We start from the raw sequence: 21,767 nt of genomic DNA on the forward strand, positions 1-21,767 counted from the left end.
GCTGTTTGGGTTCATTGTCCTTGTGGTGAGCTTGACCTTGCCCCTCTGAGCTCATTTTCTTAGGTCTCAGTGCCCGATTGTAACACATGGGCTACCTCAGGGCAGGACTGCTTGCCCGTACTTCTGCTCCCCAGTGATGTGTTGTCCTGCAGTGACTTGCCCTCAGAAGTCCCCTCATGCACCCATTATCTTGTGGGCATTGTGGGATGGCAGCTTCCTAATGAGAACAATCTGTGGACCCCTAGGTTTTATTTCACCATATCGCATACTCTTAAATGTTCCCATGACTTTAAATATTCTTCGTGGTCTCCAGCTCCTATTCATTCCCCAGCAGAACAAGATTCCCACCTGACTGCATCTGGCCGGCCCTAGGAGCTATCACACCCTCCTCTTAATGGGGACGGTGCTCAGGACAAGGCCGGGTACAGGGGCTGTGTTCGTGTGTATGAGTGTGCATGTGTGTGTGCCATCAGTGGATTCATCCTGACTCTTCCTATTTCAATGAAATGTTATTTTCTTTTGTATTTGGCTTTTTTTCTGACACTGCGAAGTTTAGCATTAGCATGTTTACTTTGGTGTTTTCTTCGGTCCACATGGAGTGTTTTCATAATCACAACATGAGCAGCACCGCTCACACAGGCTCACTGCAGCAGGTGTGACCGCCTGCTTCCTCTGTGGAACAACCAATCCTCTCACGTGGGGTATCAGCATAATAGCTATCTCTGTGCAATGGTTCTTGACCTCATACAGTTAGGCTATTTCTGTCTGTGCATTAGGGCTGTTGATGCCTTCTAGATTCTGTGTGGGACGTGGGATGTGTCTGTCTATGCAGGTAGGGTTCCTGGGTCAGGTCAGCACCTATGGGACTTCAGGGGGCCCTGGTCAAGTTGCTGTGGGAAAGCCATTAGCAGGTCGGGCCGAACCATACCTTATTTTGCTTTCACTTGTAGGAAATGGGTAGGACTCACGATCCCTGGCTGCTTGTGTGCCCAGTGTGCTCATCTCTTCCTTTGTAGCTTCCCCATCTCCTGCTCCAGCTTTCAGCATCCTTCCATTGGTGTCCCACTGCTTTCCCATGAACGGCAGTAATCAGCTTTTGTGTTTCAGGTGGCAGAATTGTGTCCTCGAAGCCCTTTGCTCCTCTGAACTTCAGAATAAACAGTAGAAACTTGAGTGGTAAGAAACTCTCATGTTGTTAAATTCTTAATATACATGACCTTAAGTATCTGACACGTGTTAGTGCAGGGTGCGTCCTCAGAACTGCTGACTTCAGGGTCAGATCATCTCTGTGGGGGCTCCTGGGAACCCACTTGTTGCCAGGAGCAACCTTATAGTGACCACCACATATGTCCCTAGACATTGTCCAGAGTCCCTTGGGGACAGAACCACCCAGGTTAAGACCCACATGTTTAGGTGGTTTATGAGCTGCTTTGCGTTCATATCTGGTTGGCCTAAGGGGCAAATGGCTGGTGTGTGCGATGGGCTCCGGGTGCAGACGCCTTCAGCAGGAGGAGCTGGACCTCTGGCCTGGGGAAGAGCCAAGTCACTCTGTGGCGCCCAGCTTCGGGGTCACGGTTTCTCGGGTGCTGGGCGTCTTAGTAGCTCTGTTTTTTCCAAATGGTCCTCAAGTGCTTTTCCATCCCACCCAGTCAGGCTCGTTGCCGTTTTCCTTGGACAAGCACCTGGGTTAGCGGGGACCATTGTGCACACCGTGCGCCTCCCTGACCTGCCCGCCTGGCGAGTGGGACGGCCCCACGTGATGAGGGCATGCGGTTCTACTCCCTTCCTGCCTCGCCTGAGTCATTCCCCCAGGTGCACAAGGCCCTAACCTGTGCCCGTCGTTGCAGACATCGGCACCATCATGCGCGTCGTGGAGCTCTCACCCCTGAAGGGCTCAGTGTCGTGGACGGGGAAGCCCGTCTCCTACTACCTGCACACCATTGACCGCACCATAGTGAGTGTTCCTGAGGGTGAGGCCCGGGTCCTCTGGAAAGCCTCCTCCCCCTTCCCACCTGTCCATGCCCACGGCGCTCAACCTGGAGGATCTGTAACACTGTTGTCCCACAGCATGAGTGGGAGCCAGGGGCTCTTTGTCTGTCTTCCCTCTTTGCTCCCAGTCCCTGTATAAGGCAGACATTGTCTCAAATGATGTGACCATAATGGACTTGGCCTCAGTGTCAAAGGCTGAGGCAGTGGGGAGCCCTGGAGCAGGCCAGCCTGGTTCTCACACAGCTCTCTTCATGTGAGATGGCCCAGCAGGTCTGCATGGCCCCTGAGAGGGGACACCTATGTTCAGGGTGGGGCTCTGGGCAGAGGCACGACCCCGTGACAGTTCCAAGGACATCTCACGTTGGCATGTCTTGGGTATTGCTCTCATCTTGATAGGGTTTGGGAATGACATCTAATTAAAATTGTTTCTTTTTTTTATTTTCTGTTTTTAGCTTGAAAACTACTTTTCTAGTCTGAAAAATCCAAAACTCAGGGTAAGTATGTGTTTCCCTCAGTGATGAGCTTGATGGAGCTCCAGGTGATAGATAGGGAGTGCTAGTTTGGAGAGGGAGGTCTGGGCGCCCTGGGACTGTTCTTCCTGACAAGTCTTTTGGGAATAAGGTTGAGTGAGTTCCAGCCTTTGAACAGTGTTATGGTAACCTGGCGAAGTACGCAGAATGCAGGATTGAGGAATCTCCTTGTGGAACTCAAGACATTTCTTCATGTCCAGTACTCGAGACATGCCTTCCGGTACACGGGCAGCTATTCCTAAGCAGTGTGCCATGCTAGCTCGAGGGGAGTGGCCTAGGTTCTGACAGGGTGGCTCTGTTATCGCCACCGCCCACTGCTGTGCCCAGTGTCCCTACAGTGCCCCATCCTCCAGACCGCCTCCTTCAGACCTCAAAGGATATCTGTCCAGATGTCTATGTTTCTGGAGACTCCGACAAGCGTCTGAGCGGGAAGAAGCCCTGCTGCCTGGAGTCCCATGTCATTCCTGCCATGCTTCACGTGCCCCACCCCACCTGTTAGCACAGAGAGCAAGCTGAGCCGGCCAGCACCACCCTTACCCCTCTTCCCTCAGCCTTTCCAGTAGTCCCTCACTTAGCACAGATACACCTCAGTGTAGGAGGCCTGTACTCTTGGAGAGGAGAGAGTTGGGCAGCTTCTTGTCCCGCACCCAGAGCCTTTTTACCCTTGATTTAATTTCCCCTCATGTGTCACACAGCTCAGAAAGCCACGGGTTTCTGACCAAGAAATCTGGAGATGTCTGAATGCACATGGCAGATACATACATGACCTAGGACTGGCCAAGGGGCCAGGTACAGCTCATAGGCTTCTCTGTGCCTCAGTTTCCTCCTCTGTACAGTGGGCAGAGGAGTTGACATGAGCAGAGCTGGGCCACGATGCCAACACTTTTGGGGACATGTTGGCACTTTGGCGGACACATCTGATGCTTTCCAGGAGGAACAAGAGGCAGCTCGGCGCCGGCAGCAGCGAGAAAACAAGAGTAATACGACCACCCCCACGAAGGTGCCTGAGAGCAAGGCAGCTGTGCCTGCAGACACCTCTGTGGTGAGCACCCCCCACCCTGGCTTGGGCTTCTGCACAGCTGTCCATGGGCACAGTCACTGGTCACCTGCCCTCATCGTAGAGGGAGGGACTCTTCTAGCCAGGGAGGCACTGATCCCTAGGCTGGAGGAGGGAGAGCGTTCCTGAGGTGCGGGCTGCCACTGTCCAGTCGCTCTCCTGGGACCTATGTTGTAGGCTCATAAGGAGGCATGCGGGTTGGTCTCTCAATGGCCCTTGTCCACTAGGATTCTGGTGCTGAGGAGGAGAAAGCAGCAACAACCGCTATCAAGAAGCCGTCCCCCTCCAAAGCGCGGAAGAAGAAACTGAACAAGAAGGGACGGAAGCTGGCCGGCCGGAAGCGTGGACGTCCGAAGAAGATGAGTACTGCGAACCCCGAGCGTAAGCCCAAGAAGAACCCTACTGCACTGGACCTGCTGCACGCCCAGACTGTGTCCCAGACGGCCGCACCCTCACCGCAGGGTGAGCAGGGCCTCGGAGCCCTCCCCAGGGCCCTCTCCTGTGCTGCTCAGGCTTGGGTCATGCTCTGGAGGATGCCTTGGGCTATCTTTGGGGTTGGCCCAGGCCTCGCTTTACCCCAGTAGTCTGCCAAGAGTGAGTCCTGGTGTGTTTTCCTGTTATATCCTGCCCGCCAGGGCTTTGATATCAGCAGCTGTGGCAAAAACAACAGTGCTCACAGAAATTTCTTAGATTACAAGAGCACTCACCTAGGCTTCTAGTACTGCCAACATGCAGTGTCTGGTCATGCCTTTGGGCTTGAGGAGCTATGTTGAGTCTTAATTTAAAAAAAGCTGGAAAAGTTCTCTAGAACAATCTGGAATTCCCTGGGGGAATGTGCTAGTCAGTCGTTGACATGTGAATGCTGCTGTCTCCCACAGATGCGTACAAGTCACCTCAAAGTCCGTTTTATCAGCTACCTCCCAGTGTGCAGCGGCAGCCCCCTGACCAACTGCTGCTGGCACCCACCCCACCTGCACTGCAGAAGCTGCTAGGTGAGCCAGCACCATGGGCACTGTGGGTTCATGTGTGGATTCCGACTTAACACCCCCTCTCTGAGGAGGGGGCAGGGTCCAAGGTTCTGCCTCTAATGAGCCTCCTGTGATAGCTGCAAGCAGGCTGAGCACACTGGTGTCCCGAGGACTTGGGGTCAGTCCTGTGAGGCTTTTAGGCCAGGAGGGCCTGCATAGTTGTCTTAGGCTGAGGTTCTCTCCCTCAGGGAACACTGGGCCATGTCTGGGACATCTCTGGTTGTCACACTGGGGTGCTCCTATATAGGATGTGGCAGGGACACTGCTCAGTCTCCCACAGCCACTGGGATAGCCCTACAGTGGGTGACACAGCCCCAGCATTCTTAGGGTAGGGAAAGGGCCTGTCTCAGATGAGCTGGGGCTATGAGAGAGCAAGCTCTGTCTGAGTTGAGTACCTGCTCACTTTGTGGGGCTCAACCCAGAGGTATCCTCTTCAGAAACTGAGTGAGGGAAACCCCTTGGAATTGTGTAAGCCATTGGTTTCCTCAGTCCACGTCAACAGCATGTGCCTACTGGGAAAACTGGCAGAATGGGTCACGGAGACCTATTCTTATGAAGAAAGAAAATGCAGGTGATGATGGTAGGAGCTGCAAAGGGCTCCAATAGGGGAACTAACCGTAGGTGCAGGTAGAGGGGTGGTGCCGGGAAAGTGTGGGGACCAAAGGTGCTGATGGTAGCAAGTGATTTTCAGCAGCATCTGACAACAAGGTTGGGGGAGCTCCCAGAGACATTCGAGCACCCCTACCCCCCTGGACCATCACCACCATAGCCTTCAGCCTCAGCCAGTTGGCTTCTGCATTGAGACCTTGTCCCCGGCTCTCCTAGAGTCCTTCAAGATCCAGTACCTGCAGTTCCTAGCGTACACGAAGACCCCTCAGTACAAGGCCAGCCTGCAGCAGCTGCTGGACCAGGAGAAGGTGAGAAGTGCCACTTCTGTGTTTCCAGTTCTCTATAGAGGGCAAGCCAGGTAAACTAGGCAAGCCCCCCACCTGGAGTCCTCTCATAGCCCCTATCCCACCCAGAATATGCCTTGCTTCCTCTCACCTCCCCTTGTCCCTGCTCAGTGGGCCTGGTGCAGCCTTCCAATAAATGCCTAGATGGAGAACTGGCCAGTATCCCCAGTGTGCAAGCATTGCCGCATGTGAGCGTAGTGGGGAGTGGCAGTCCTTGCCCTTCACGGAATGGCAGTGCTCTTCATCACTGAGATGGCCTGAGATGTGTTACATTGGCACTTCTCCTTTGAGTCTGTTTAAGGGAAGGAATGGTGGGGTCAGGGCTTATACTCACTGGCCCTCTGTCCCCTGCAGGAGAAGAATGCCCGGTTGCTGGGGGCTGCACAGCAGCTGTTTGGCCACTGCCAGGCCCAGAAAGAAGAAATAAAGAGACTCTTCCAGCAGAAACTGGATGAGGTAGAGCCGCCCAAGGCCAGATGACACACGGACAGCATTAGGGGGTAGATGGGGACTGGGCAGGGGTGCAGCCTGGGACAGCTGAGATCCGGAAGGACTCTTTCCTTTCTCGTACTCTTTCTGTTAATCTAGGACCTGGGCTCTGGTCCAAGGGCTGCTCCCAGTCCAGCTCTCATGGGGCATGCACAGGCTTGTGTCCTGGGACCCCCTTGGTCCCCTCTGTGAGGGAATATACCTCCTCTCTCTTGTATGTGACCAGCATGGTGCCACCTTAGTCTTGTCTGGGCATGAGTAAGCTATCCCCTCCCCTCCCCACCATGACTGCACCTCCCTGTAAGCCCAGCCTTACTGTCGTGTATCCACAGTTGGGAGTGAAGGCTCTGACCTACAGTGACCTGATCCAAGCACAGAAGGAGATCTCAGCTCACAACCAGCAGCTCCGAGAGCAGACAGAGCAGCTGGAGAAGGACAACAGGGAGCTAAGGAGCCAGAGCCTGCAGCTGGTGCGTGCCCAGGGAGGGCAGCAGTTCCAGCACATTCCAGAGGGAGCTGTAGCCTTAGACCCCAGACTAGGCACAAGGCCAGGTGTCCCTCAGTTGACAGACCTGGAGGCCAGTGTCCTGATGTGTGTCCTGAAACAGAAATGACCCAGGGGTGCCTGCAGAGCCCAGCAGGTTCTCTCAAGGATGGATTTTCTATCACCCCTTTAATCCACAGGGGGAAGACAGGTCCCTTCCCCATCTCTCCATACAAGTTCATTCTAGGAGTGCTGCAGCCACTTTCCTCGGCTCTCAGAGTACAGGAGTGCAAGCTGAGCCTGAGGCCAGAATGTAGCTCCTTAACTTCTCATTAGGGGTGTCTCAAGGCTTATGATGTGACTAAATGGGCCTTTTAAGGGGGCTCAGAGTTTCCTGTTCCTCACTCTTGGGACTACTGGACATACAGGGGGCCTCCCTTCTAATAGGCCTCCTGTTCCATTCTGTAGGACCTCTAACCATGTTCCTGGGGCATTTCCTATGGGGACCCTGGTCTCCTTGGGCTACCTCTGCAGCCTGGCCTTCCAGAATCAGGAGGGAGAGAGGAACTAGCCCCCAAGGAAACCTGCCTAGACACCTGTCCTGTCTCCCCTCAGCTCATTGTCAGGTTGGGAAGCAGGGTCGGGGGGCCATCTCACCTCCTCACAGCCGTGCATGTGCTCACAATCACTACTGCCCGGTCCCCACAGCTGAAGGCTCGGTGTGAGGAGCTGAAGCTGGACTGGTCCACACTGTCACTGGAGAACCTGCTGAAGGAGAAGCAGGCCCTGAAGAGCCAGATCTCTGAGAAACAGAGGCATTGTCTGGAGCTGCAGGTAGGGTCCAGCAACAGGGGCATCACCCTCTCTGGGCTTCAGCCATGGTGTTAGAAATATGGTCAGTGCTATTGGCAGACCCAACAAAGCCATCCTCCTCCTGAGGACAAGGCACTAGTTCTTGGTGTCACATTAAACCACCTTCTCTGGATGGTGTGGCTCAGTGGAATGGGTGCCAGACTGTGAGCACCAGTGGGTCACTCAACTGGTTTGGTTCCTGGACAGGGCACATGCCTGGGTTGCTGGCCAGGTCCCCAGTTTGGGGTGCTCAAAAGGTTACCACTCACTGATGTTTCACTCCCTCTTTCTCTCTTCCCTCCCCTCTGTCTAAAAATAAATTTAAAAAAAATATTTTTAAAAAATGCCTAATGTCCACAGTCAGCAAGGAGCAGGGCGAGTGGATACCCTGCTCTACGTCAGGGCATCTCGTCTGGTCCCAGACCTAAAGGGTGCCTGAGTGCTTCCTGGTGAAGCACACGGTCATTGAACAGGCTTGAGCCTGTGCATTAAAACAAAACAGGTTGTACTTTTCCTGGTGGTGTAACTTGTTCATCAAGGTCAGCCTGAAAACAGTGTGGGGAAGGAGAAAACGTAACAACAGAGACCCTGGCTGGAACTTTCATGTAACAGCAAGGAAAGTAAAGGGAGACGTGCGACGTGAGCATAGGTCGTTACAAAAGCTCCATGTGTACAGACTGCAGCCTCTACCGCATCTCAGCCTACCTTCGTAACATATAGCGCATTGCCAGCTGCCAAACCCCAGGGGCTCTTTCAAGTGGTTTATTGTAAAGTGAAACTACAATGAACTTCTCTGTAGCACGATTCATTTTAAGAATATTTCTTTAAAGACACTAATCTCCAAAGTAGATCTAAGAGCTGTTTAAGGTCCTGTGATTTATGGGCCCAGGCAATCCTCATCATAGAAAGAGGTTTGCTAATCACGGCCTTATTTACCTGGGTGTACCCACAGGGGAAGTTTCCTCAGGGAATATTGGGTTGGCCAAAAAGTCTGTTTAGATTTTTCTGTAAAGTAAAAGACACATTTTTCATTTTCACCAATAACTTTATTGATTTGGATATTTTGAGTATGTCAACTATCTCCCGCTCTTGGCTTCTAGTGGGTAGAGGCCAGGGGTGCTGCTAAACATCTTCCAATGCATAAGGCAGCCCCACAGTGAAGAACTATTTGGCCAAAATGTCAATATAACAAGAAACTTCACAAACCACTTTTGACAAGTTCCTTCTCCATATACTGCACAAATCTTTTCCATTTCAGTTGCATTTTTACCTTTCTTGAAATAATAAAGCATAATACAGTAAAAATATTGCGTATCTTCTTCCACCTTCAATATTAAAATGGCTGCACAACAATTCGCCAATTTTGGCAAGTTTTTAAAAAATGCATGCTCATATGACATCTGTCACAATACAGTCTAACAAGTATTTTGAATGACATTAAAGACAACTGAGCACTACTAGAGCCATTGTGCAGAAAAAAAAATTAATGAACTTTTTGGCCAACCCAGTATTTGGTTTCTGGCTCTTCTGTGTAATAAAGAAATGATACATGTTCTTACTGGTGGTGGGGAACAAAGCGTAAGAAAAAAATGCCTTGTGTCCTGGACCCTGGAAGAAAATGCTATTTCAGGTTTTCCCAACGTATACTCACCGAGCACTGTGCCCTCTGTTCCTTGCTTTCCTGGCAAAGTTCTTTCCTTGTCAGCAGATACACATCTGCAGAACCACCCTTGACACCCTTGCGCTATCTTGTTTATCCATCCAGAGCCCCCTGACCAGGTTTGGCTGGTTGGCTGCTCTGGCCCTGTCACACACAAAGCCAGTCCACCTCCTGTAGTGGGCATTCTTGCTGTCCTGGGTTGGTCCCCTCCAGTGGGCTGCTGAGAGGGGCTGGGCCAGCCTCTGTTCTGGGGCCTTTTGCAGCTGTTCAAGAGCCTTGCCCCAGGCAAGCTGCAGGTCTGACACCTTCGGTCTTCCAGATCAGCATCGTGGAGCTGGAAAAGAGCCAGCGGCAGCAGGAACTCCTGCAGCTCAAGTCCTGCGTGCCTCCGGACGACTCTGTGTCTTTGCACCTTCGAGGGAAAGGCGGCCTGGGCCGGGAACTGGAGGCGGAGCCTGGCCGGCTACACCTGGAGCTAGACTGCTCCAAGTTCTCACTGCCTCACTTCAATAGCATGAGCCCAGAGCTCTCCATGAATGGCCACGTGGCCGGCTATGAGCTCTGCAACACGCTGAGCCGGCCCTCATCCAAACAGAACACACCCCAGTACTTAGCCTCCCCACTGGACCAGGAGGTTGTGCCCTGTACCCCCAGCCATAGCAGCCGGCCCCGGCTTGAGAAGCTGTCTGGCTTGGCCTTGCCAGACTACACCAGGCTCTCCCCAGCCAAGCTGGTGCTGAGACGCCACCTGAGTCAGGACCACACAGCCAGTGTCAAGGCATCTGGTGGCGAGCTACATCCACGGTGAGTGTGGCTGGTGGGTCTGCCCCTGGTGTCCTTAGACTGTTGGGTCTTGAAAGGGTTGCTCGTAAGTTTGGAAGGGTTTGCTTGGCCCAGGCTGTCAGCTCTGAATGCAGAGCCACAGCCCCAGATTCTCCCCAGAGAATGACTGAGGAATGCATCTCGTTCCAGAGCTGAGCACACCAAGGAGAATGGCCTTCCGTACCAGAGCCCAGGCCTCACCAATGGCATCAAGCTGAGCCCTCAGGACCCACAGCCCTCATCCCCCATGGCCTTACAGATGACAGGAGAAAAGGGCAGTGAGAAGGTGCAGGCAGCCACCGGAAGGGGCCCTTGGGGCAGGGGCGTTGGGGTTGTCTCACCTGTACCTGAGCAAGCGCTTGAGAGCATCCTGAGCGGGTCTGTTAAGAGAGGGTGTCCAGATGAGGGCGATGGAGCCAGGAGAATGTGGGGTGGGGATGGAGGACTGGGGCTTTGTCAGTCAGGTCCCCACCCTCAGTTGCCTTACCACCCTCAGAAGAAGACTAAGAGAGTGGCCAAATAGTAGAGCCCCCATTGGGGAGACATTGCCTATGGGGATAGGAAGGATCCTGTCTCTGCAGCTATGTCTCTGTTCAGATGGCAAGTTTGTCTCTCCTCAGGTCAAAGTGTGAGGAGCTGGTGATGGGCAGCCATTGGGGTGATGTGTAGGGGCGTGGAATGTCAGGAGGGTGGGTGGTACTGGGATGAGGGACCCTTCCGTTACAGAGGTCCCTTGTCCGTGGCTGGAGAATTGCTGTGTTCTTTGGGTGGAATTCGTGCCCTGGGGTTCACTGGCCAGCAGCAGCAGGTGGTCTGCTGTGTCTGTAGGGTCTGAAGGAGCGCACCTACGCCAGCAGCGGTGAGGCCATCACCAGCCTACCTGTCAGCATCCCGCTCAGCACTGTGCAGCCCAGCAAGCTACCTGTCAGCATCCCCCTGGCCAGCGTGGTGTTGCCCAGCCGTGCTGAGAAGGTGGTGAGTGGACACTGCAGGGGTTGGGGCAGTCCAGTGCCATTGGCCATCATGCTGCTCCAAGAGTGTCAGCACAGTCTTAGGGGACTTTTGTCTAGTTTTTGCTGCACAAGACCTGGTTTCTTTTTGTCAAATTGCATGCTGTTGAATCTCGAGGAAAAAAGTACTCAAAATCTAGGTTTAATTACATTAACATCTTGCCATTTTTATTTGAGGTTCTTTTTTGTACACAGCGGTCTGTGTGGGTGGAGATTAAATAGAAATGCCTGATGTGGTAGAAGCTCGAAGCCCATTCCTTTCCTCAGTTTATATCTGCATTCTTCTGCCTCATGCTTGTGGACTCTCAAGTACAGAACCTTATATAATGCAGACATTTTGTTTGTTTTTATCGAGATGTAATCCACATCTAACTCAATATTTAAAGTGTATATTTCAGCGACACTTAGTATGTTCATAGGGTTGTGCAACCGTCACCTCTGTCTAGTTCCAGAGTGTTTCGTCATCCCAAAAGGAAGTCCCTTCCCCACCCACAGTCACCCTCATCCCCCCACCCTGCTACTGACAACGAGGAATCCACTTCCTGTCTCTGTGGATTTGCCTGTTCTGGACATTTCACATTAATGAAATCACACACTGTGTGGCCTTTTGTGTTGGTGCTTCTCACAGAACATCATGATTATAAGGTTCATCCACGTTGTAGAGTGTCAGAGCTTCGCTCCTCTTCATGGCTGAGTGATAGTCCAGTGTGCAGGGACACACTCATGCCTGATTTCATCTGTCAGTGGGCATTTTTTTGTTCCCCTTTTTGGCCACTGTGAACATGCATGTACAGATTTTGTATGGACAGTGTTTTCATCTTGTTTCACATAGGAGAGGAACTGCTGGGCAGATCATGACTGCAGCTGCAGCCCTTGCTGCTCCCTGTATCCTTCTTCCTCACCCCAAGTGAATTAGCCAGAGTGACCCTTTAGGGCCCACATCAGACATGTGTCCTACCAGGTCAGATCCTTCCAGTGACTGCCTGCTGTGCTCACATCCTGAGCAGGTCACTTCCTCTTCTGCAAGCTGCTTCTCACACACCTGCCACATTCCCTGATTCAGGCCCTTGACCCCCTCCCCAACATTCACATACTGGGCCCAGCTGAGCTGACAATGTGTATTCTCACTCCACAGAGAAGCACCCCTAGCCCTGTGCCTCAGACCCGAGAGTCCTCATCTACACTTGAAAAGCAGATGGGTGCTAATGGCCATGGTGCTGGGAGCAACACTGCTGGGAGCAAAGGCCCCACCCTGGCCCCCACAGGTGAGTACTCCTCCTGTCCCTGCCGTTTCTGGAGGTCAGCTTCTGCCTATGTCTGTGCCACCTCCCCAGGGGCAGGGCCCATGGTGTGAGTTGGAAACAGTGTCTCACAGTGCAGCTCCCAGAGATGCCAGGCTCAGAGCCCAGCTCCTCCTGGCCGTGCACTGAGCAGGGCTGTCGTCTCCTGTAGCAGGAGCAGCAGTGCAGCAAGTCCTAGAGGTCAGGGACTCCAGGCTGCATCCTCAGTGCATTGCCTGAACCTCTGGCAGGTACCCTGATGTGGTCGTGCTTGGCCTGGCTGTATCAGAGCCTCAGTGGTGTGGTGGCATTGTCTTTGTGAAACCACTGTGGGTGCTTGGGCCACACAGTTTCTGTTGAGTTGACCAAAAAGTTTGTTTCATTTTTTTTCCTATAAGATGCCACTAGAGACTAACACTTAGTTATCTTTAACGTCATTCAAAACGATTTTGTTAGACTGTATTGTGATAGCTCTCATATCAGCATGCATTTAAAAATACTTTTCAAAACTGGTGAATTTTTGTGTAGCCACTTTAATATTGAAGATAGAAGGAAATAAGCAAAATTTTTGAAATACTATGCTGTGTTATTTCAAGAAAAGTAAACATGCAAATCAAAATGGAAAAAAAGTGCAGCAAATGGAGAAGTTGCTGTGACTAATCGAGCATGTCAGAAGTGGTTTGTGAAATTTCATGCTGGAGATTTCTCACTGGATGATGCTCTGCAGTCAGGTAGACCAGCTGAAGTTGAGAGTGATCAGATCAAGACACTACTTGACAGCAGTCAGTGTTCCACCACGTGGGAGAGAGCCGACATACTCAAAACACCCAAGTCAAGTGGTGAAAATCGTGTGCACTAGCTTGGTTATGTTAATCACTTTAATGTTTGGGTTTCACGTAAGCCAAAGGAAAGGTCTCCTTCTTGACCTTACTTCCACATGCAATTTTCTACTTAAATGTAATGAAAACATTCCATTTTTAAAGCAAATTGTGATGGTCTATCGAGCATGATGACATGCTCGAAAAGAGGATACTTTACAATATATGTGGAATGGAAGAGATTGTGGGGCAAACAAAATGAACCACTACCAACCACACCAAAGGTGGTCTTCATCCAAAGAAGGCGCTGTTGTGCATGTGATGGGAACGGAAGGGAGTCCTCTATTATGAGCTCTTTTTGGAAAACCAATAGTTAATTCCCACAAATACTGCTGCTCCTAGTTAAGTGAACTGAAAGCAGCACCTGACAAAAAGCACCCAGAGTTAGTCAACAGAAAACTCAGTCTTCCATCAGGATAACAGAAACCTACATGCTTCTTTGATGACCAAGCAAAAACTGTTACAGGTTGGCTGGGAAGTTCTCATTCATCAGCCATATTCACCAGACCTTGCACCTTTGGGTTTCCATTTATTCTCTTAATGGAAAGAAATGTGATTTCCCAGAAGACTGCAAAAGACACCTGAAACAGTTCTTTGCTCAAAAAGATAAAATGTTTAGGGAAGGTGGAATTATAAATTTATCTGAAACATGACAGAAGATAGTGGAACAAAACAATGAATGCATTTTTCAATTAAGTTATTGGTGAAAATAAAAAATGTGTTTTTTATCTTTACTTAAAAACTGAACGAGCTTTTTGGTCAATCCAGTAGCTGGGTCTGGTCTCCTTCAGAGAACTCCAGTTCTTAACACATCTGTGTGTTGACTGGTGGTGAGGTGAACTTTGTCTCTGTAGCCTCGGCAGTGGTCCTCAACCTTTTTCACACCAAGAAGCAGTTTCATAGAAGACAGTTTTTTCCATGGACAGGGTGGGGAGCATTGGTTTCAGGATGGTTCAAGTGCATTACCATACACTCAGGCTCACCTCCTGCTGTGGGACCTGGTTCCTAACAGGCCCGGCCCGGTACCAATCCATCATCTGGTGGCTGGGGACCCCTGGCCAGAGGGACTCTGTCATAGCTGTTCATCCCTAGTATGACCATCCACAGACAGCCGGTGGGTGTATACCACTGAAACTGCTGTACCAATGACTGGCAGCAAAGCCACCGGATCTACAGGCTGGGCTGCAGTTTACAGACCTGTGTGAACACATGCCCTGTTTGGAAGTTATTTTTCCAGGCATAAAGAGTAAAATGCAGAGCCCCTTACTGACATCAATCCTTCCCTAGTCTTCATGCATCACACTACTCCAGTGCAGGAGGTACTGTGTGGCTGGCAGCATGACAAATTCTGTCTCAGCCAGATGGCACAAGGGTTCCTGAGCCTTTATGAGAGACCCCAAGAGAGGGCTCAGTGGGGAGTTGTACATGGGCTCCAAGGGCCTCCAATGATGCCACATCCAGGCATGAGGAGGAGCTCATCATGCCTGGGTGTTCTCACCTGCACTTGCACCAGCCTGAGGGTACTTGCTTGATTCCTTGGTGCCATCTCTGGGGGCAGCCACGACATGGAGAGTTCTTCTTGGGCTGAGTGTCCTCACCAGCTCTAACTAGGGTAATGCCGTCCTCTCCTAGGATGGGCTTCCCTGAGAAACTGTGTCCCTTCCCAGCAGGTTTCTCCTACACTGGCTCAGTGGCCATCAGTGGGGCCCTGGCAGGCAGCCCAGCCCCGCTCGCTTCTGGAGCCGAGCCTCCCACCTTCGATGAGTCCTCTAGTTCGGGGAGCCTCTTTACCACCATGAGCTCCCGCAGCTCCACCCCACAGCACCATCAACTGCTGGTGCAGCCCCGGAACTCCGGTCCAGCCTCACCGACTCACCAGCTCTGTGTTAGCCCCCGGCTCAGCGCTGCCCAGGGCCCACTCCCTGATTCCAGCAAAGGAGACCTTCCCCCTGAGGCTGGCTTCTCAGATCCAGAGAGTGAGGCCAAGAGGAGGATCATCTTCACCATCTCAGCTGGTGCTGGCAGCGCCAAGCAGTCGCCTTCCAACAAGCACAGCCCTCTACCGGGGGGCGCCCGCGGAGACAGCAGCCAGAGCCATGGACAGGACAGCCGAAAGCGGGGCAGGAGGAAACGGGCATCAGCAGGGACTCCCAGCCTGAGCTCGGGCGTATCCCCCAAGCGCCGGGCCTTGCCATCTGTCGCCGGTCTCTTCACTCAGTCTTCAGGGTCCCCTCTCAACCTGAACTCCATGGTGAGGCTAGGAATGAATGGCTGGGGCCAAGGAGGTAGGGGAGTCACCCAGCACAGGGAGGCAGGCAGGCATTACGTCTCTTGTTTCCAGAGCTGGCTGAGATGGACTGGGGCAGGGGCACAATCAGGAGCCCAGCCACATGCTGGAAGGGAGAGGCTAGCAGACTTCTTGATTCCCTAGCCCTGTATACCCTGGGGGAGCTTAGGCAGGAGGGATCAGAGCAGAGTCCTTGGGGTGGGTTCTGCAGGGAAGCCTACTGACAGCATTGTGCTGTGTCTGTGCTGGTCCCTCAGGTCAACAACATTAACCAGCCTTTGGAAATCACAGCCATCTCGTCCCCTGAGAGCTCCCTGAAGAGCTCCCCTGTCCCTTACCAGGACAATGACCAGCCACCCGTGCTCAAGAAAGAGAAGCCCCTGAGCCAAACCAATGGGGCCCACTACTCCCCACTGACCTCCGATGAGGAGCCGGGCTCTGAGGATGAGCAAGGCAGCACCAGGTGAGGTACAGGGCCACACTGGGCAGGCACTCCATCCTTGGGAGAGGGACGTCCACTGGCAGGGCTCTGAAGGACAAGCCCCCTGTGGTCATGTGTGACCTCCCAGGGTCAAGCAGCTTCCACCTGCCATTAGTTGGGGGCAGTGCAAGGGTTCTTAACAATCACTCCCCATCTGCTCCTCCTCCCCCAACCCCTGCCACCCACCACTCACTTTCCATCTCCATGACTCGGACTGCTCTCATGGCACTGAGCATGCTGTCCTCGAGGTTCATCCACATTGTAGCAGGTGTCAGAGTGTCCTTCCTCTTTCAGCCTGAATTATGTTCTAGTGTGGATGGACTACATTTTGTTAGTCCATTTATCTGGCTACGAGCAATGGGATTTCTTCCAGATTTTAGCTATTGTGAATGGTGCTACTTGAACAGTCATCGCATGTCTTTCATTTGTCGCAATTTACCTCATATGAAGTGGAATTGCTGGGGCACATGGTCATTCTGTGTTTAATTGTGTGAGGAGCCACCATCCTGTTTTCCACAGCGGCTGCTCCATTACCTGTTTCCACCAACCACTCCCTCAGGTTCCAATTTCCCCACGTGCTCACCAGCACTTGTTACTCTCTAATTTCATTCTTAATATAATAGTCATTCTTAAGGGTGTAAAGTCGTGTCTCATCCTGGTCCTTTCATCTCCTTGAGAACTAGTGATGTTGAGCATCTTTTCATGTGCTAGTTGGTTGTCTGTTCAAGGTTCATGACCCCGCCTTTAATTAGGTGTCCTTTGTTGAGTGATGGGAGTTCTTTATTTTGGATAGTGATCCCTTATCAGGTACCTGGTGTTACAGTGTCCTCTCTCTCCGTGGGTTGTCTCTTTACTTGCTTGCTGGTCCTTTGAAGCATGAAAGTGCTAAATTTTGACTAAGTCTCGTTTACCTGTTTTCTTTTGTTGCCTGTGCTCTTGGTGTCTCATCAAAGTTATTTCATTTTGCTCCTCTTCCATATACACACATTATGTTCTCAGAAGTTGCACTTGGGCGCTCTTCTTTGTCTCAGGCGCTTCCAACTTACTAGTTCCCAAATTCTTTCAGAAGTTCTGTGTCTCAGGAGGTCACACTGACCTTGGAGACAGACCATAATACAGTGACACACAGAATGCACACCGCTTATAATTTGGTGCTGCTGCAAATTCCACATTGCTGCAGCACATGATGTCCTGCATGTTCAATGCCGACACATTATACAGGTCACAGTATGCCACAGCAAGCACCGGGATTTTAAGTAGCTTTTGAGAGACAGTTCCATTTGGGACCTCTATGTGTCTCTGTACTTGGGGAAGCCAAGTTCCTGTTCCTCTGTAGCAGCTGAGCCCTCAGCTTTGTTCCCCACACCAGTACAGCATTGTGACAGCAGTGGGGCCACAGCACGGGTGTGAGGGGCACTAGGGTCTGCTCTGCCTGGCAGTCATGGGTTCTCCTTGAATGAGGTCTTCGGGCAGGCAGGCTGTGCGTCTACTGCTGTCCAACCCCCCTGGGCAACAGTGCACATACAGCTCTTAGCATGCACAGGGATTTCAAACGGTCATCTTTTTTTTTTCTTGATAGAATTGAGAGAAAAATTGCAACTATCTCCTTAGAAAGCAAATCTCCTCCGAAAACCTTAGAAAATGGTGAGTAACAGTGCTCCATTGCATGAATCCCCAGGGCTAGGTGACATGCCTGTTGGTTTTGCACAGGTGTTCCTGAGCACAATGTGCCAGGAAGGCCATCCCCACCACAGGCCAGTCTCAGTGCTGCCAAGTGCCACATCCTCGGTTGCATGGGTAGCGGACCTGTTTCCTTCCTGGTTAAGTGGCCAGAGTCTGGCCAGTTGACTCACCCACCCACCTGCCCTCCCTCTCACAGAAGCTCTCCTTTTGTCTTTACTTTCTCCTGTAGTCCCATCCTAACCACACACAAGGCCAACCTTTTCTGGGTGGAAGGGCATTATTCTGAGCTATGGTGGTCTGAGCCCATGCAGCTCCCTCCCAGACCCCCTCAGTGACTTTGCTCCTGTCCCACGTGGCCCCTCAGAAGCACCCAGGCCTCAGCCCCTGCCTCTCCTCGTCAGGTGGCAGTCTGATAGGAAGGAAGCCGATGCCCAGCGAGCCCATCAACAGCAGCAAGTGGAAGTCTACCTTCTCGCCCATCGCCGACCTCAGCCTGGCCAAGGCTGCCGACAGCCCACTACAGGCCAGCTCCGCTCTGAGCCAGAACTCCCTGTTCGCTTTCCGGCCCACCCTAGAGGAGCTTGGCTCGGTTGATGCCAAGCTGGCCGCCCACCCCAGGAAGAGCTTCCCGGGTACACTGTCAGGGGCTGGCGGGCTGAGTCCCGTCAGCAACCCTCCCAACGGCTTTGCCTTCAGCGGGGGCCTGGCTGCTGACCTCAGTTTACACAGCTTCAGTGATGGTGCTTCTCTCTCCCACAAGGCCCCTGAGGTGGCCAGCCTGGGTGCCCCCCTGAGCTTTTCCGCCCCTAGGGGCAAGGAGGGCGGCACGGAGCCCGGCCCCTTTGTGAACAAGAGGCAGCTGGATGTACTGGGTGGCCCAAAAGGCGAGGGGGTCAAGGGCAGGGAGGCAGAGGTGGGCCTGCCCATGTGCACGCCCTCAGACAAGGCCTCGTCGCATGGCAAAGTGGGCAAGGGCCGGGACCGTGAGCCTGACTTCAAGAATGGCCACAATCTCTTCATTTCCGCCGCTGCTGTGCCTACTGGGGGCCTCCTCAGCGGTCCAGGCCTCACCACTGCAGTGTCCTCAGCAGGTGGCACAGCCCCCTCCTCCCAGACACACCGGCCCTTCCTGGGCACTTTCACACCTGGCCCGCAGTTTGCCTTGGGCCCCATGTCCCTGCAGGCCAACCTAGGTTCGTCTGTGCTGCAGTCCTTGTTCAGCTCTGTGCCGGCTGCTGCTGGCCTAGTGCACGTCTCATCAGCTGCAACAAGACTGACCAACTCGCATGCCATGGGCAGCTTTTCCTCTGGTGTGGCAGGCGGTGCAGTTGGAGGTAGGCAGAAGCGCGTCTCTCCTGTCTGACTCTGGTCCCACGGGACCTGCTGTGGGGTCTGAGATGCCAAGCCATTGCCAAGGCGTCCTGGACCACTGGGTTTAATCACAACTGCTTTACAGGTTCCCTTCCAGAACCCTCTAAGGGGTGAGAGGCTGTTCTCGTGTGTCTCTTTGTGTCCACTTTGCACCCGCCACCTCGTTTCTTTTCATGAAACACAGATGTTACTGTCACATGGGCAGAGCACTCATGTGTGAGTTGGCCTGTCAGGCTCTCCAGTTGTGACAGTGTCTCATACCTTCAAGAGAGCTGGCGCCGTGACTAGGGTTTTTCTGCCTCCCCGTGGAGGTCACTGTCAGATCTGAAACAGCCTGTGGGCTTTGGGAAACTTTGGGGACTGGCATTGGGGAGAGAGTAGCCACAGCGCCTACTGCACTGTGACTGTGCAGGGTGGACTGGAGCCAGGGGTTGAGCCCACTGTGGTCCTAGACCTCCACTGGTGGCTTCTTGCTGGGCATAGGTGGGCGAGATGCTCACAGCAGGGAGCCCAGAAGGGCATGCTGAGGGGGGTGTGGCCTGGGGCCATCCTGCAGGTAAGTCTCACCTGGCCACCTGCACTTCTGCTGCCTGCTGCTTTGTCCCTGCACCTGCGTGCACTCAGAGCTGCGGCTGCTGTCTGCTTCCCCTTTTTTGCGTGTGTCTCTTCGCTTGCCTGGAGAATGCCCGCCTGTTGAAGCTGAGTTTTTCTCTCCTGTTTGCAGGTATCTTTAACCACGCGGTGCCTTCCTCCTCCACTCATCCGTTTGGAGCCAGTTTCGGCAGCGGGGCTGCTTGTCGCAGCACCACGCTGAGCTTAACCCCCATGCAGGCGGTGGCCAGTACCCCCGCCTCTTCCTTTCAGGCCCTGTCCTCTGTGGAGACGAGGCAGCCCCCACCCCAGCCTCCTCTGCCCATGAGTCGTCCCCCTGTGGGGCCACCAGCACTCCACGAGCCCCCCCTTCCTAACGTCGCCTTGCCTTCTACTCCCGTGATGCTCCCTGCTAACTCTGAGCCCGTGGTCCTACAGAAACTTGCACCCCTCCCATCTAACCAAGCTTTCTTACCTGCTTCCTCTGCTGCTTCTCTGCCTCCTGCTAACGCCTCTCTGTCCATCAAGCTCGCCTCCCTCCCTCACAAGGTCTCCCGCCCCTCTTTCATGGTGCACCACCAGTCCCTGCCAGGGCTGGCCCTGGCCCAGGCCTCGCCCGTGATCCCGCAGGCCAGCTCCACGGGGCCATCCGCCATGTGGGTTTCCCTTGGCATGCCGCCTCCTTATGCCGCGCGCCTTGCGGGGGTTAAGCCGCGATAAAGACCTTGGTTAGCTAGCCGTTCTGTTCTGTAAGGTAAGGCTAGAGCCCAACCAGGTGACCTGTACAAGAAACTCACCTGTCCTTTTTTCCACAGAGAGTGGATGAGCTCACAGGGCTCTGCAGAGGGGCCTGGGACTGTCAGTTCTGAGAGGCACCAAGGAAAAATAAGCACAGGGCGGGAAGGGAGACCATGGCAGCCATGCATATCAGCCTCTGAGTATAGCCTGAGTACCACCCAAACCTGGAGGGCATGACCTCCATGCACATTGGACCTTCCCACCAGGTCTCATGGTGCTCCAGCCCAAGGGGGCAACAGATCAGGGAGGCCCTACAGGCTGGACAGGCAGGGACTGCATTAAGTCCTATAGGGATGGGGCCATCGGCCTGGCCCATATAGCCCAACTCCCTCTTGCTGCCGCACTCCAGTTGTGTGTCTGTGCAGTCAGGAACAGGCAGCCTCACTGTGGGGCCGTGGGAGCAGCTCTGAATCTCAGCATTGCCGTTTGTCCACTCTTGGGCCTCTCTCCAGCTTGCTTCATTTAATGTACTTCATGGTTTTAGGAAAATTCCATGTGCTTGAGGCCCCTGGTATTTAGCAGGCTTTCAGAAGATGGTGGTTGTGCATTGAGCTACTTAACTAGAGGCCCCTACCTGCAGACCCCAACCCACATGTACTGGAGGCCAGTGGATAAAGGGATGAGCATGATGTGGCCACAGGAAGGGCTTCCTGGACAGGTGGTTGGTGCTCCACTGGCCTCCAAGGAATTGGCCCCATGCATTTTGGCTGGCATTGTGGCGGCAGAAGAAAGTTGTGTAGGAAGGACCAGACTTTTGGAATGGAGCAAGGAAGGTGGCTCTGAGGCCTTTAGGGAAGCCATCTGTTCTTCTGCTTGCTGTGAGGGCATTAGACAGCTGGGCCCCTAGAGCAGCTGACCCAGCTACTGCTGGTGGGGCAAAGTGCCCTCCTAGGCGAGTCTGCAGCAATGAGATAAGTACTCCAGGTAAAAGTTGGAGGCTAACTGGGCGCTGGGAACAAGATAGGGGATCTACCTGCTGTACTTGGCTGTCTACCTGTGTTTAAGTGGAAACAGACAAGGCCACAGAGAGTCTGACAGCCTTGCAATGGGGGCTCAGGTCTGGGGATGGACAATGCCTTGGTCCTGATGGAAGAGCCGGAAGGTAGGGTGGCTCCAGTTCCTAGTGGCCTCGTGCTGTCAGAGAGCGGGCACTGGGGCTGGTACTGGCTTGAAGAGGTCAGAATTGTGCACATGGAAGTATCTGGGTGTCAGCCTCCCTGTCCTGACCCACAGTAGACAGCTGCTTTCCATTCTGTCCTGGGCCCATCATAGATGGTCTCCCCAGACTGGACAGTGATGACCTCACTTCACTTCCAGGGCATGCAGGCCTGTCAGTGCAGCTGTCCACAGGTGCAGCACCCCCCTTTCCATGAGCTGGCATGTGGTGACCAGGAAGGGTCTCAGTTCCAAGGGTGCCAGGGAGGAGGGGAGGCTGGGACCCAGTGCCCCATGAAGGGCCTTGGGGTGGTGACCTCCTGCTTTTGACTGTACCAGGGGCGTGGCATAATGGTGTCTGCAATGACC

The 21,767-nt window shown here is 53.2% G+C and overlaps 1 protein-coding gene across 8 annotated transcripts in view; it reads left to right on the forward strand.

Annotated features, from left to right (window-relative positions):
• DOT1L (DOT1 like histone lysine methyltransferase) overlaps window positions 1-21,767 on the forward strand; it is a 61,508-nt gene that overhangs the window by 36,909 nt on the left and 2,832 nt on the right. For 5 of the 8 annotated variants that reach the window (XM_037137810.2, XM_053658678.1, XM_053658681.1 and 2 more), the window contains 19 exons: window positions 1,108-1,176; window positions 1,848-1,954; window positions 2,442-2,483; window positions 3,451-3,561; window positions 3,804-4,038; window positions 4,455-4,568; window positions 5,430-5,521; window positions 5,912-6,013; window positions 6,379-6,516; window positions 7,239-7,364; window positions 9,362-9,846; window positions 10,015-10,150; window positions 10,693-10,839; window positions 12,010-12,139; window positions 14,700-15,283; window positions 15,577-15,782; window positions 17,380-17,444; window positions 17,885-18,817; window positions 19,579-20,199. In XM_037137810.2, coding sequence (XP_036993705.2) covers window positions 1,108-1,176; window positions 1,848-1,954; window positions 2,442-2,483; window positions 3,451-3,561; window positions 3,804-4,038; window positions 4,455-4,568; window positions 5,430-5,521; window positions 5,912-6,013; window positions 6,379-6,516; window positions 7,239-7,364; window positions 9,362-9,846; window positions 10,015-10,150; window positions 10,693-10,839; window positions 12,010-12,139; window positions 14,700-15,283; window positions 15,577-15,782; window positions 17,380-17,444; window positions 17,885-18,817; window positions 19,579-20,165 — 4,409 coding nt within the window. In that variant the 3' untranslated portion in view covers window positions 20,166-20,199. The remainder of the gene's footprint in view (window positions 1-1,107; window positions 1,177-1,847; window positions 1,955-2,441; window positions 2,484-3,450; window positions 3,562-3,803; window positions 4,039-4,454; window positions 4,569-5,429; window positions 5,522-5,911; window positions 6,014-6,378; window positions 6,517-7,238; window positions 7,365-9,361; window positions 9,847-10,014; window positions 10,151-10,692; window positions 10,840-12,009; window positions 12,140-14,699; window positions 15,284-15,576; window positions 15,783-17,379; window positions 17,445-17,884; window positions 18,818-19,578; window positions 20,200-21,767) is intronic. The other 3 variants (XM_037137819.2, XM_053658677.1, XM_053658679.1) reach the window with 3 other exon arrangements.

This window comes from Artibeus jamaicensis, unplaced genomic scaffold (assembly GCF_021234435.1).
Source record: "Artibeus jamaicensis isolate MK-2021 breed Jamaican fruit bat unplaced genomic scaffold, CSHL_Jam_final scaffold_537, whole genome shotgun sequence".
Lineage (NCBI taxonomy): Eukaryota > Metazoa > Chordata > Mammalia > Chiroptera > Phyllostomidae > Artibeus > Artibeus jamaicensis.